General features: G+C 38.9%; 1 protein-coding gene across 3 annotated transcripts in view; it reads left to right on the top strand.

Moving 5' to 3' along the window:
* The window catches only part of ggnbp2 (gametogenetin binding protein 2), a 77,103-nt gene that overhangs the window by 34,073 nt on the left and 29,091 nt on the right, over positions 1–13,939 (top strand). For all 3 annotated transcript variants that reach the window (XM_060848136.1, XM_060848135.1, XM_060848133.1), the window contains exons 3-4: positions 2,096–2,349; positions 3,538–3,636. In XM_060848136.1, coding sequence (XP_060704119.1) covers positions 2,096–2,349; positions 3,538–3,636 — 353 coding nt within the window. The remainder of the gene's footprint in view (positions 1–2,095; positions 2,350–3,537; positions 3,637–13,939) is intronic.

Below are 13,939 nucleotides of genomic sequence, written 5' to 3'. Positions count from 1 at the left end.
ATATACCTGGTTAAAGCTGTGGGATGACCATACCCAAACATCTATCATCTCTTAGCCCTGCAGTTAATTAATATGCCATAATGGTTTTAAAGGAGTCAAAAATTTTAACCTGGTGATGTTGAAGGGATGGCTGGTGTGTAACCTGTTGGGGAAGACTGGGCACAGTGCTGTTGGAGGCTGAGAAATGCTTGAGCCAGAATTTATCCCCTTACACCTTTTATCTAAAGGCTGTTCAGGAGTGTGTTGGAATAATCTAAATGAATGCAACCCCAAAAACAAACCCAAGTTCTGCATCATTAAGTACAAAATTAGCCCATTTAAGTGACACTAGCTATGACCACTTGCATCGAAAAAGCACTAGGGCAGCAGATACATCGGTGAACTTCCCATCTGCAAATTCCCCACCAAGCTATTCACCATCCTAATGTGGAAATATATCCTAACGTACAAAAAATGTTGTAATTCCTTCAGTGTTGCTGGGTCAAAATCCTGGAACTTTCTCCCTACATTGAGTCCCTACAACCCATGGACTGCAGTGGTTCAAGAACGTAGCTCACTACCACCTGAAGGGCAATTTGGGTGGATAATAAATGCTGGCCTTGTCAGCAATGCTCATATCCCAAGAGTGAATTTAGAAAACAGACAAACACCTAGTTCCTCCCTTCACCAAGTCAGTTATGACAGTACATATGACCAACGAGGCCTTGCAATTGCTCAAAAGGTTTCTTGGACAGCACTATCTCAATTATTAACCTCTATCACAAAGAACTGTAGACTTTCATAGCAACGCTACCTGGAAGTTTCTCAAGTTACACACACCATCTTGACTTGGATATACTGTTGTTCAGTCACTGAATCAAACCCTAGAGCTTACTTCCTGACTGTGCTCTGGATGTAGCTCCACCATCGACTGTCATTTAAGAAGGTGACTGATCCTCAGTGGTGGTCAGGAATGGCAAAAAATGCCTGGCCTTGTCAAGAATTCTCTCTTCTCTTTGTAAAGAATACAAATAGATAATCCATTGTCTCAGCTCTTAGTCTGCTTAGTCATCAAGATATAAAGTACAGAAACAGGCTCTTCGATCCAACTCGTCTGTGTTGACCAGATATCCTATATACTGTGAATCTAATCCTATTTGCCAGCATTTGGCCCACCACCTCCCAAACCCTTCCTATTCATATACCTATCCACATGCCTTAAATGTTGTAATTGTACTAACCACCCCACCACCACCTTCATCTGGCAGCTCATTCCATGTGTGCATCACTCTCATGAAAAAGTTGCCCCTTAGGTCCCTTCTTTATCTTTCCCCACTCACCCTAAACCTATACCCTCTAGTTTGTGCTCTCCCCACCTTGGAGAAAAGGTGTTGGCTATTTACCCTATCCATGTCCCTCATGATTTCATAAACCTCTAAGGTCACCCCTCAACCTCCAACACTCCAGGGAAAACAGCCTGTCCTGACTTGGACCATCTTTGCAAATCATGCCAAATTCTATTGTCTTCCTAAACGTGAACTAGAAAAGGGGTCTGAATCTGTAGTGCATTTTAAAATGAGTAGATGGAAAATGCAACATTTCAGTTCATTTGAAAATTGTTCGATTCCCTTGATTCTTATATGCTTGATGCAACCGCAATGCGCCAACTTCTGTGAGCAGCCACAATTTTTAGCCTTGAGGATCACTTAATATTCACGATGCTTGTGAAGCATGTCAAGTGAAGCTCCCTGAACAAGGAAACAGTGCTTTTTACAGGGTTTTACATCAGTCGGTCATGCACACAAGGCACAAACCCCTACCACTCCCTCATAGTTACATGCCACCCAAGAGCAGTGTGAAGTGATTAGGTTGTCGCATCCTGCCTACAAGACAGAAGAACACCACCCCCCGACATCCAATTTCTTCCTTGTCAGCAGAGCCAATTAACCCTTTAACATCTCATTTCATTTTTAAAGTATTGCTCTTTCCTTTGTAACCTAAAGAGGGTTGCAGTTAATGTTCTTAAAAATAACCAAAGTTTTTCCAACCAAGGATCTCCTTTCTCAAGATCTAGATTTATGTAACATTATGTAACATTAAGTCTATTTTGTTTTAGCAACATGGCATGCTCAAGCAGCAAGACCTTAATATTGCTATGATGGTGACATCCCGTGAAGTCTTCAGTGCACTTTCTCAGCTTGTTCCATGTGTTGGGTGTCGACGCAGTGTGGAACGACTTTTTTCCCAGCTAGTAGAATCTGGTAATCCAGCTTTGGAGCCACTTTCAGTGGGACCCACAGGAGTTCTTTCGGTAACTCGTGCTTGCATGACGGATGCAAAAAAACTGTTCACGTTATTTTACGTGCATGGGTAAGTCAATACTTATTTCCCTTTTTGAGATTAAATCTGACTAAATCATCTTGTTGCCATTTCCTGACTATTTACAATCCATGATATTTTAAGACTGAGTGTATTTGACCAAATTTGCACAGGAGCAAATGTATTGATAAGACTAATCTAGTTTCATTCTGACTTTTCTGTGCCGTTAATAAGATCTTGTCCTGAGCTGCTCAGTTGAGGAGGGAATAAAACACGTCCAATTAAATGGACTTCAACTACTGACTTGTGCAGCAGTTTTATTATACATATCTCATTCATCGTAAATACTAACTTAATCAATCTGGGAACTAAAGGAGTATTTAGCAGGGTATGTGTGTTATGGGTTCTGATTAACAAATTTGGAAAGTTACTTAGATTCATTATGGCATGCAATTTAAAATCTCTTAAATAGAAAAATGTTGACTAGTTACCTTTTTGTAACAGTGTTAATTTCAGCTGAATACAAATTCATGAAATGAACTTGGAAATGATTTGTGAAGTTTTTTGATTGAGACTGCAGAAGTGATTTTTAAAAAAAATTGATACAGCCTTCTGCTGTGAAGCGGAAATGGCTAAAACTGGGATAATTTCAACATTTAAATTTAGGAGTTTTGAATAAATTCAACATTTTATAAAGTCTGTAACAAGTTGAAATGAGCAACTTAATGTCACAATTAACAATACGTTAGCTGCGGATGAACAATTTAAAGGTTCTACACTATTAGTCTTCTATCTTTTTGAAAAAGATAAAAAATATGCCATTCCATTAATTTGGTTGGGTCTGTAGCTATATGAAAACAAGCATTGTTTCTCTGAAAAATCATCTCTGCCATTCTCAAAGGTCCAGTTATGTTCTGAAAGCATGAGACTGACTTTCCTTCCCCTGCCCTTTGCAATTATATTTTAACTTTTTTCTGACCTGATTAGAGCCTGATTTTATTATTTGTTTGTTGCATTTTGCCAGTTTAAAGGAAATTATTTTCGGCCCCTTTCCCTTCTATCCAGAGAGTCCCAATCAAGATAACAGTCTGCATTATTTGAAATGGACTATTTTGGTGTAAATCATGTAATGGACTACTGTCAAGTTGAGTTACCTGCATGCAGGGCCACAGGAGTTTGTTGGAAAATGTTTTACTTTGTCAATGAGTTCTATATAGTAAGTTCTGAATTTCTTCTTAGGTCTAAACTAAATGAGACTATTGATGCAATTCCTAAAAGTAAAAAGAACAAAAGATGTCAGTTACATTCGTTAGATACGCACAAGCCAAAACCTTTAGGGTAAGTAATACTTGCAGTTGTTCTGTATTAGATTATGATAGGATACTTTGAGAACTGCATTTTTATGGCAGTATTAAAAAATTGACTTACAAATTCAATTTAACCTATAAAGCCACAGGACATTAAGATTTTGCTCCTTTTTGAAATGGCTTGTAAATCTAGAAAACTTTAGTGATTTGCTACATTTCGTTTGAAAGCTTTTGTTGTTTTGGTTATCACAGGGTATTTCTAATTTTATTTTAAGTTGAAATATATTTTTTATTTGCTAATGTCAATCGCTAACAGTTTAGGAAATTTTCAGCAATGTTCTTTAGGCAAAACAAGTTACTTCACCGTACATAGGCAAATTGATCAAAGGAATATTTGCTATCTACCTAATGGTGTGATCAAAGGGAGCTTGAAAAATTAAGTTATAGTTATCAAATTTGTTAAAGGCCTAAGTTGAATGCTTGTGGCCCATCTTGGTGCATATTCTTAGGGTTATTGGGACTTTGCCTTAACTTGTAAATACATAAATCACTTTGATCACCTTAACTGTACCTCTTTTATGGTTTTCAAAACTTGCTGTTCATGATGGCAATGAAATCTGTTCTGCAGTACTCCAAATCCTGCAGCAATCAATTTTCAGAAGTGTAATACACTCATTTGGAACTTTTTTATTTGCTAGTTTCATATTCTTATTCATTACCTCAGCTCTGTTTCTATTTCGGGAGCAGCTTACCTACCTAGAATGTTAAGGGACGTGCTTTGAGTTGTCCAACATGGTTTTTCTGAGGCCAGTCAAAAACTTAAAGGTACAGACTTGTGACAGTAGCGACATGCCAGTCTACCCAGGGTTTGATACTTAGCATAACTGAGTAAAAGTGCCAATGTTGCTATGCTGGACAGCTGAAACTAGTTTTTCAGGCTACATCATCGGTAGAACGATGGTGGTAATGTACTGTTCACAGACTTGAGACAGCATGAGTTTCTGTTCCCTTTCTAACCACTTGGTAGATGCCCAAATATAGTCGTTTGGTTATCTGGTTATTCTGGATTGGTAAGCAGGGAGTTGGTGAGGGATTTGGGGGAATAAGAGGAGGATGAAAGTAAAGAGAGGGAGGCACTGCCATATGCCTGTGAGAAGAGAATGCTACAACTGGAGCCTCAAATTTTTTTTCTAGTTAGTTCCAGATAAATGTTCAGGTTACTTTCCAGTAAACCAGTACAAGGAAATCTGTTAGTAATTTTGTTCTGGAATGTTTTTTCTTCTATCTTGTCAATTACAGGTATTTCAAGGAGAACTGCTGTAAATTATGGTCATGCAGTTGTGGTCTTTCACATGTAGTCCAATAAATTGACATAGGGAAGGGTTTATAAATTGTGATTGGCAGAAGCTTAACCTTTTGGGATCCTAGATTGAAAGCATTGTGTTCTAACAAGATAGAGAGTACTGATTGAACAAGTAATGTGATGCTTAATATTCCTCTGCTGTTGAACTGCATGGTCTCAGCTGGTTGAGCATTCACAGTACCTGTTACCTTTTTTCAGTGGGAATAGAGATTTCCTTCGTTGGTTGTTTAAAACTAAGTTGTCGCCAATATTGTTTGGAGCTTGCAGTTGGAGAAAACTTCATTGTAACACTCAGTCATAGCGTAATACTGCATGGTGTGTAACTGCACCATTTCAATGGATTTTACCAAATTTTCCTTTCACTCTGAACTGACATTTGTCTGCACTTGTCCTTCATTATGTATGTACATTTTTATGTTTTCCCAATATGTATCACCTTCCTTTTCTATTATTGTTAGTCTTATTTTCTCCATTCATTGTTCCATAAGTCCCTGCAACTGCACAATGTTAGCAACAGCACCACCATGTGGTAAAATTTGATAATTGGGTTAACCTTACTGTGGTGAGGGGTTGAAATTCAAATTTCAGAAAATTTAACTAATGTACTTAATCATTTCTTTGACCCATTTGGTACTTTTGACTCTTAGTGATATTTTCAAATCTCAATGCTGCTGCTTTTGAATTTTGCATTAAAAATCTGAAGTTGGCTTTTAACAAACATTCACGTTCTTAAGGCATTCATTGCCTGCAGCAAATGGGCTTCAGCTAATGTGCTGATGCAGCTTCAGCTGGTAACGTGCCCAAAGATTCAGTTGTCTTCCTTCCTTGGTATGCCTATTAGAAATGCATGCTCAAGAGACAACTCGAGTAGGGAAATAAAGCCGCATTCCTACACCTGTGATGCCATGACTTTGATAGGTTGATGTTACAAGTGAAATCCCAGTTAACTTGTATTAAGTTACTTCAAGTCTGAAATTTGTTTTAGAGTAGAAGCTGTAGGATTTGCTGTCTTGCATAATACACTTGATGTACATCTTTATAGGTGAAGGGTAGAAAGATGTATGTACGAATGATCCTGAGCCTGTTAACTCTTCTGCAAATTACAGTGAAGGGAACAGTGGCAGTGGAAACGCAGAGAGAGCACTAGGGTCAGATAAGAAAAGTAATGGAGACAGCAAGAAAGAAGTCAGATGTAGCATCCTTTTTCACTTTGGACCTTTTCAGCCACCACACAGGTAACAGGGAGATAAATGTAGAGGTAGTTTATTTGAGGTGTGTAGTGCTCTTTTTTTTAAATAAAAAATTGTCATGTTCATATTTGGCTTTTAACCAAATTTATCCTTGCCATCAAACACTATTCATTCTACTAAGTACATTGTTGGTAGTTGCAATTATTGATTATTGATTTATGGTCTTGGTGGCATGATGCTTATTAAATTAATTTAAATGCCTTTTATTCCAAAAATAAGCATAACACCAGCAGCAAGCATTGTATCAATCTTTTATGATGACTAAAAGATATAAAGCATGACGGGTGCGCTCGTGTCTAATCATTTTATAATTTGCTATAGTTGTTGGCAAGTTCAGATAAAGCCAGTTTTGGGTGGTGGAAAGAGCAACTATATTTTACTAGACTTATAGTTAAACTTATTTTTAAAAATCTGTAAAGCTTCCCTAACCATGCACCGTTCTAAATGGTGCAAATAGCAATGCATCGCATTTAAAAGCAACTTTTCACGTCTGTGTAAAACATATCATTTTGAGGGAAATCACAGTTGCCCTTCTGTTTATGTTCATGAGACTGCAACTTTCATTCAAGTTAGCATTTTTCCTATTGAAATTTGTTCTCCCCTATTAACTGTTCCCAAATAACAATATGCTGTTTATTTTGAGATTTTAGTTCTGTACTATTGCATAAATGACTACTCTTAATGAATTTAAACAAGAGATGCTTCAGTTTAACTCAACATTCTTTGTCTGCATCAGATTTGAGGGTGTGTGGGGTTTTAGTCACCAAATTGGGTGGGAATGCTCACGAATGTTTTCTTGTCTGCCTCCCATTAGATTTTAAGGATTGTTTTTGTCATCACCAATCAGACTTTGGCATAGATGAAGCATCATAGCTAGGTTCAACAGCAATTTGGTATATTTAAAAAAACATGTTTACATAGCATTCATGATGTAAAGATATCACAACACTGATTTTAGGTCAAATTTAAGCATCTTTTGAAGTGTGGTCACTTTTGTAACACAAGTAAACTAGAACCAGTTTTCTAAAAGTTCAATTCAAACTGCTTATGAAAATAGATTGAATTTTGGTTACCTGAATGAAGGTTGGTGGGGAAATTGGTTCAATCAGCCCTGGACTTGGTTCCATGCTTGTGCAATTATGACATAAAATAAATAAAATTTGCACTAGCATCATATATTGGGTTAGTGTAGCTACTATAGAGTTCCAGGAAGCAATGTATTTCTCATTCCTGCCAAAGTATTGCATTTGTCCACTGGTGGCTATTCAGGTTATATTTAATAAAATAAAGTCCAAAAGTCAGAAACTGAATCTTAAGGCTTAAGATCTAAATTACTACAAAAAATAAATCATTTTTAAAACTGGAATTGGAGGTGAACTTAGCTAAAGTCATAATGTTTTTGAATCCAAGGCTATATTTTCATTCAGTATATAAAAATTAAATTTGAGTTTGGCATTTGTACAAAGGACATTACATAATCTGGAGCTTTTTCACACTCAGTTGATTTTCTCCAAGAATTGAAAAGTATTTATGGCTGGTTAACTAGTGATTGGATTATTTGTGTTTAGGATTAATTTTGCAGTGAATCATAGTGTACTGATGTAGCTGGATGACATTATGGGGCAATTAACTGATTTTTTTTTGAATTGACAAAGTAACAATAGGACATTGTCTGTCTTATAAATTGCAAATTTGACTTGATATCTTGGACAGACCTCTTGCAGTATTCAAAGGTAGCCTCAGCTGCACATTCTTGATCACCAGTTGTGCTACTTGGTTATTTTATCGAGTATGCAGTTGAGGGGGAAGCTACCTATATTATGCAATCAACTCTTTCCTGACCTTGTGGTTGGGTTAAAGAAACTAAGTTTAATACTTCTAAAAGAATAGCATTCTTTAATTCCACCCTCCAGTTTCATAGTTTGCTTTAGTTGCATTCTGTTAATTAGAATGTTGTCTTTAAGAACTTACTGCATTTAACTGTTAAATGCAGTATGATGTAAGAAACTGGAAAATTATTTATTTCATGTTAATTAAAGTGGGAGAGGTGCAAGTGAAAAAGATTTGAGGGGTACCTAGAGCAAAAGATGACTGGCAGTGATGAGTGAAAAGGTAAGGTGGCTATGTAATATACGTATAAGTATAAGGTGTGAAAGAGAAAGTGGGTCTGTTCTGTGGACACTGTCAGGGGAAGGTGGGTGTGTACAGAGGTTATGCTTTATTTTAAATTCTGTTTTGAGTCCGTGAGGCTGTAAAGTACCTAAAATTTTTATTTGACACTGTCCTCCGGTAAATAAGCACTACTTGGAAATACTGGCAGATCATAAAATGGTCTGTGTAAAAAGCAAGAAAGGAACTGAAGATATGCTAATTTGCTGCTAACGTGTTGTGAAGCGGATAGCAGTCTACAAAGGAATGTGGGTGAGGGGAGAAAAGGCAGATGGGGTCATAATGTTGAAAAATGTGGACTTGTCTACTGTGGCAGGAAGGATATAGAAGCAGCATATTTTAAATACTGAAGAACTGAGGCAAAGGGGGATCTGGGTGCCCTGGTACATGAACTACACGTATGCAGGGGCACCAAACACTGCAGCTGTATAAGTTTTTGATTAAAACATCTGGAATACTGCATAAAGTCTTCATTGAGGTTCTAATTATTTTAAAACCATGAATGGGTTCACTGCTTGACATGGAGTGTCTGAGAAGGAAAGTTTTTTTTAACCCAGGTTATGCCTATATGCATTAGAATTGAGGTATGAAGTGATCGTAGTGAAACAACATGAGGTGTTGAGGGGGTTTGATGGGTGGATGTTGAAAAGAGAGACTAAATGTAAGAGACACAATTTTGATAAGCGGTCTCAATTTACGACAGTGCAGAAGTTCCTCTGTTATAAGACCCACCCCCTGCATTGAATATTTTATGACAGAGGTAGGTTCTTGATGAGAGTTGAAGGATATCAAAAGTAGGCAGGTAAGTGGAATTCACGTCATAGTCAGATTAACAATAATCTTATTGACTTTCCTACTCTTCCATATTCATTATAGTTGTAGGTAATGATTTAGGTAAAAATCCATTAATCTACTGAAGTTCATTGCTTCAGTGCATAACACTTGACAATTTTTTAAAATTTTGTATAGACTTAGTTTTACCAAAAGTGTGTACTTGATCTTTCAGGAAAGAAATCTGACCTCCTTATCCCACCTGGCTCACAGTAACATCAGTTCCATAGCTTAATATGGTTAACTCTTAATGCCTTCTAGCCAGCCACTGGGTTCAAAGGCATTTGGGGTGGGCTTTGCCCAAGATACCCACTTTCCTGAAAAGAATAATGTTTTTATCTATTATGAACATGTTGTGCTGATTTTTTTTTTCTTTGGTAATAAAAGTTGAAGTTTGGGTTTTTAAAAAGACACAAGTGTCAGTTTTGGGTCATTTCAGAAAGTTGAGCTCAAGTTCTATTCTAGACATTGATGCCTCAATCCAGGATCAACCAAAATCACAGACAATTGAAACAACAATACAGATCCTGAGTTTCTGAAACCGATGTCGGAGGCATTCAGAGTTTGTGGAGAGAGTTAAAGTTAACACCTAGGGCAATTGTTGCTAAGCAGAAACTGGTTCTGCACACATACTGTGTCTGATATACTAGAGAAACTCAGTACTTTTCAACTTTTTTACAGACTAAAACAGTTAGTCATTAAATTCATTTACTGTCTGTGGTGTCGCTCTGTTTATTAATGAAAAAGTAAATGCTCCAAATTAATTGGTACTGAGTGGTTTGGCATGTTCTAAAAATGTTAAGGAATGCTGAATACAAGCTTTTTCCTGTACATCACTGTTTCTGGTCTTCCCAATTGTTCCCCTAAATCATAATTTTGTTTTTAGATTCTAATGCTGAACTCACCCTATTATGCCTGATTTGAAGTGTTACACTGACTATTTACTTCTACTCCACTGGTCATAGCAAGTGTTAGGTTTAACCAGAGTGAGAGATCTGGCCAGTTAGTGGTTTTAGGATAGCATCATGTTTAATGTAAAACAATTCAAAAAGGTTTCTTTTGACCCTGAATAACAGGTTTATTACTAAAAAGTAAACTTACTCAAAGGAAGATGCAAACGCTGGAGATGAACCTATATATAAAAACCTTTTTTAAGCTAACACTTCAATCTGGGAAGGAAAAAAGAAATGAAAGTGCTACAGTGTTAGCTTTAAAATACTTTGACTGAATAACAGTTAAGTTCATGGTGTGGGTGGGGTGATGTGTCATTGGTTGTCCCAAATATTATTGTCTGAAGTTATTTTCTGCGCACAAGCTGCAGTAACTAGCATGTCTCCCTGGAACAATTATAACAGGCTGAATTCCCTTTTCATGGTGAGAGGGCAGATGTCATCTTTGAGAAACTAATTGTGGCTTAATTCTTTGTTTATATGTTGGTGTCTTAAAATAAACAATTATTCAAGTCTCTCAATACCAAGTTATGCTTTTAAGCATCTTGATACATGGGTCATTTTCTACAAATTTTAGAAAGTATCATCAGTTATCACTTTTTTTTTCCCCTGTGGTTGTAGGTATTTTGAGAGAGTTTGCCATTGCTGCTCTAAAATAATCTGGCATTTTTTTTTTGCATTTTTCCATGAGTTTAGAGAGTTTGTTGTATGTACAGAAACCTACTTCAAAATTATTTAAGAGCAGTAATGATGCCATTTTTTTACTTGTTCCATAGTATATCCCCCTTTTTTTGTTTTTTGAGATCCCACTGGATCCTCTTTGTCCAACTCATCATCTTGAAGCAAATAATGGGAAGATATTCAGGGTCACTAGCATCCATCACGACCTTGAATTTAGCAAAATTTGGGGCAGCCAGCACCGGTTATTTAAGATAGGGAGTGACAAGCTGAAAGCTGTCATAGAGCACAAAGGTTCTTTTGGCCCATTGGTTTTGAACAGTACATAATCATATTTTAAATTCCATTTTCTAGCACTTGGTCCATAATCATGTCTGCCTTGGGCATTGCAAGTGCACAAAACTTAGATGTCATGAGGGCTTCTGCCTTTGTCATCCTTATAGGCAGAGTTCCAGATTACCGTCTGAATGAATCTTCCCCCCCCCCCCCCCCCCCCCCCAATTCCCTTAATGCTGTTGTCTCCCCTTGCCATGCCCCTCATAATTTTCAATCACATTCTTCCTCTGTCTCCTCTGCTCCAAGGAAAACAAACCCAGTTTGTCCAATCTCACTTCATGATGAAAATTCTCTAGCCCAGGTACCATCTGGATAAATCTCCTCTGCAATCTGAAATCACATACCTCCAATTAATAAAATTCAGTACTGTTAACTGTGACCTAACCAAACTTGATACAGTCCCAGCATAACTTGCCTCCTCTTAAAACTCTGCCTTGGCAAATAAAGACTAATATCCTTCCCAGAGTCCTATGATTCAATGTAAATTTCCTTGTTATCTTTATCCTGCCCAAGTGCATCACTTCACATTTGTCAGTGAATTCCTTCTGCACTGATTAGCATGTCTATATCCTCGTATATTCTAAAGCTATGCTGTTTACTATTTGCCACTAGATACAGGCACTTGGTCACTAAAAAAAGTCAGTCAACCATCACCCTCTGCTTCTTTCAACTCCGCTAGTGCTGGATTCTTTTAACCAAATTTCCTTGCATCTCATGGGCTCTTACCCTCGTTATCAGTCTCCCATGCATTACCTTCTTGAAGTCCAAGTAGACTACACTGAATCATTGACCACACCTTACACACTAGGTTATCCTGATTGCATTGCCTTTTTTGTTTTCTTCTGTTACATATTTCAGTGGCACCTATCTAGTGATAGCAAATTAATGGTAGAAAGCACACTTCCTCAAAACGTCATTTATTTTCGGTTTGGCATTGGGAGAAGGAGCACTTTCAGTGCCAGTGTGTTTGCTGTTTGTGGCACCACCTGTTCCTGACTAGTGATGTCCCTTGGGTAGACTTGACAAGATTGTGTCAAGGTAACAATTGTGGTTGTAATGTTTCAAAAAGGTAAATATAAAAAGTCTGGGTGCGACACAACATGAAGTCTCACCTTGCCTCCCACATTCACAAAGGCACTATCCTGAAGCCCATCAGACCCTCTAGACAATGATCAATATATTGTACCATGAGCACGCCCATAACTAGGCTAAGAGCTGGAATTTCTTTTGTTTGACACCTGCGATTAATCCACTGAATCCAGAAATTTGTCTTTTTCATAAAATCAGTTTATGGACATGAGATATCCTCAAACTAAATCAAGGATAGGTTGGAGTAAAGGGTGAACCTTTGCAATAATCAGCAGACTACTTTTTCAGAAAGGACTTCCATCTGTTTTAAGTGACACTTGGAGGGCCAACTATATGCCAGTTTGAAATCAAGGTATACTACATAGTTAGAAAAGCGCAGCAAGGCAGGCAGCATCAAAGGAGCAGGAGAATTGACGTTTCGGGCATATTCCTTTCTTCAGGAATGAGGAGGGTGTGCCAAGTAGGTTAAGATAAAAGGTAGGGAGGAGGGACTTGGAGGGGTGTTTGGAATGCCCCTCTGAGGGGAAATTGCAGTCTTTGAAGGAGGCCACCTGGGTTGTTCGGTATTGGAATTGGACCTCTTCAAAGACTGTAATTTCCCCTCTGACGTGGTTGACGATGCTCTCCACCGCATCTCCTCCACTTGCCGTTCCTCTGCCCTTGAAACCTGCCCCTCCAATCGCCACCAGGACAGAACCCCACTGGTCCTCACCTACCACCCCATCAACCTCCAGATACATCATATCATCCTCCATCTTTTCTGCCACCTCCAAACAGACCCCACCACCAAAGATATATTTCCCTCCCCTTCCCTATCAGTGTTCCGGAAAGACCACTCCCTCGTAGGGTCCACATCCCCCTACCAACCCAACCTCCACTCCCGGCATCTTCCCCTGCAACCGCAAGAAATGCAAAACTTGTGCCCACACCTCCCCCCTCACTTCCCTCCAAGGTCCCAAGGGATCCTTCCATATCCGTCACAAATTCACCTGCACCTCCATACCCACATTTACTGCATCCGTTGCACCCGATGTGGCCTCCTCTACATTGGGGAGACAGGCCGCCTACTTGTGGAACGTTTCAGAGAACACCTCTGGGGCACCTGCACAAACCAACCCAACCACCCTGTGGTTGAACACTAACTCCCCCTCCCCCTCCCACTCCGCCAAGGACATGCAGGTCCTTGGATGACTCCATTGCCAGACCATGGCAACACAACACCTGGAGGAATAGCGCCTCGTCTTCCGCCTAAGAACCCTCCAACCACATAGGATGAATGCAGATTTCTTCAGCTTCCTCATTTCACCTCTTTCCCACTCCCCCCACCCGCCCACCTTATCTCAGTCCCAACCCTCACACTCGGCACTGCCTCCTTGACCTGCAGTCGTCTTTGCGACCTCTCCGCACTCACCCCCTCTCCAGCCTATCACCCTCACCTTAACCTCCTTCCACCTATCGCATTCCCAAGTCCCCCCTCCTACCTTTTATCTTAGTCTGCTTGGCACACCCTCCTCATTCCTGAAGAAGGGCTTATGCCCGAAACATCAATTCTCCTGCTCCTTGGATACTGCCTGACCTGCGCTTTTCCAGTAACACATTTTTCAGCACTGATCTCCAGCATCTGCAGTCCTCACTTTCTCCTACATAATTAGAAATTCAAGCCATTAC

Source organism: Hemiscyllium ocellatum, chromosome 31 (genome assembly GCF_020745735.1).
Source record: "Hemiscyllium ocellatum isolate sHemOce1 chromosome 31, sHemOce1.pat.X.cur, whole genome shotgun sequence".
In the NCBI taxonomy this organism is placed as follows: domain Eukaryota; kingdom Metazoa; phylum Chordata; class Chondrichthyes; order Orectolobiformes; family Hemiscylliidae; genus Hemiscyllium; species Hemiscyllium ocellatum.
The sequence above is the reverse complement of the archived record's forward strand: the minus strand, read 5'-3'. Positions and strand labels throughout refer to the sequence as shown.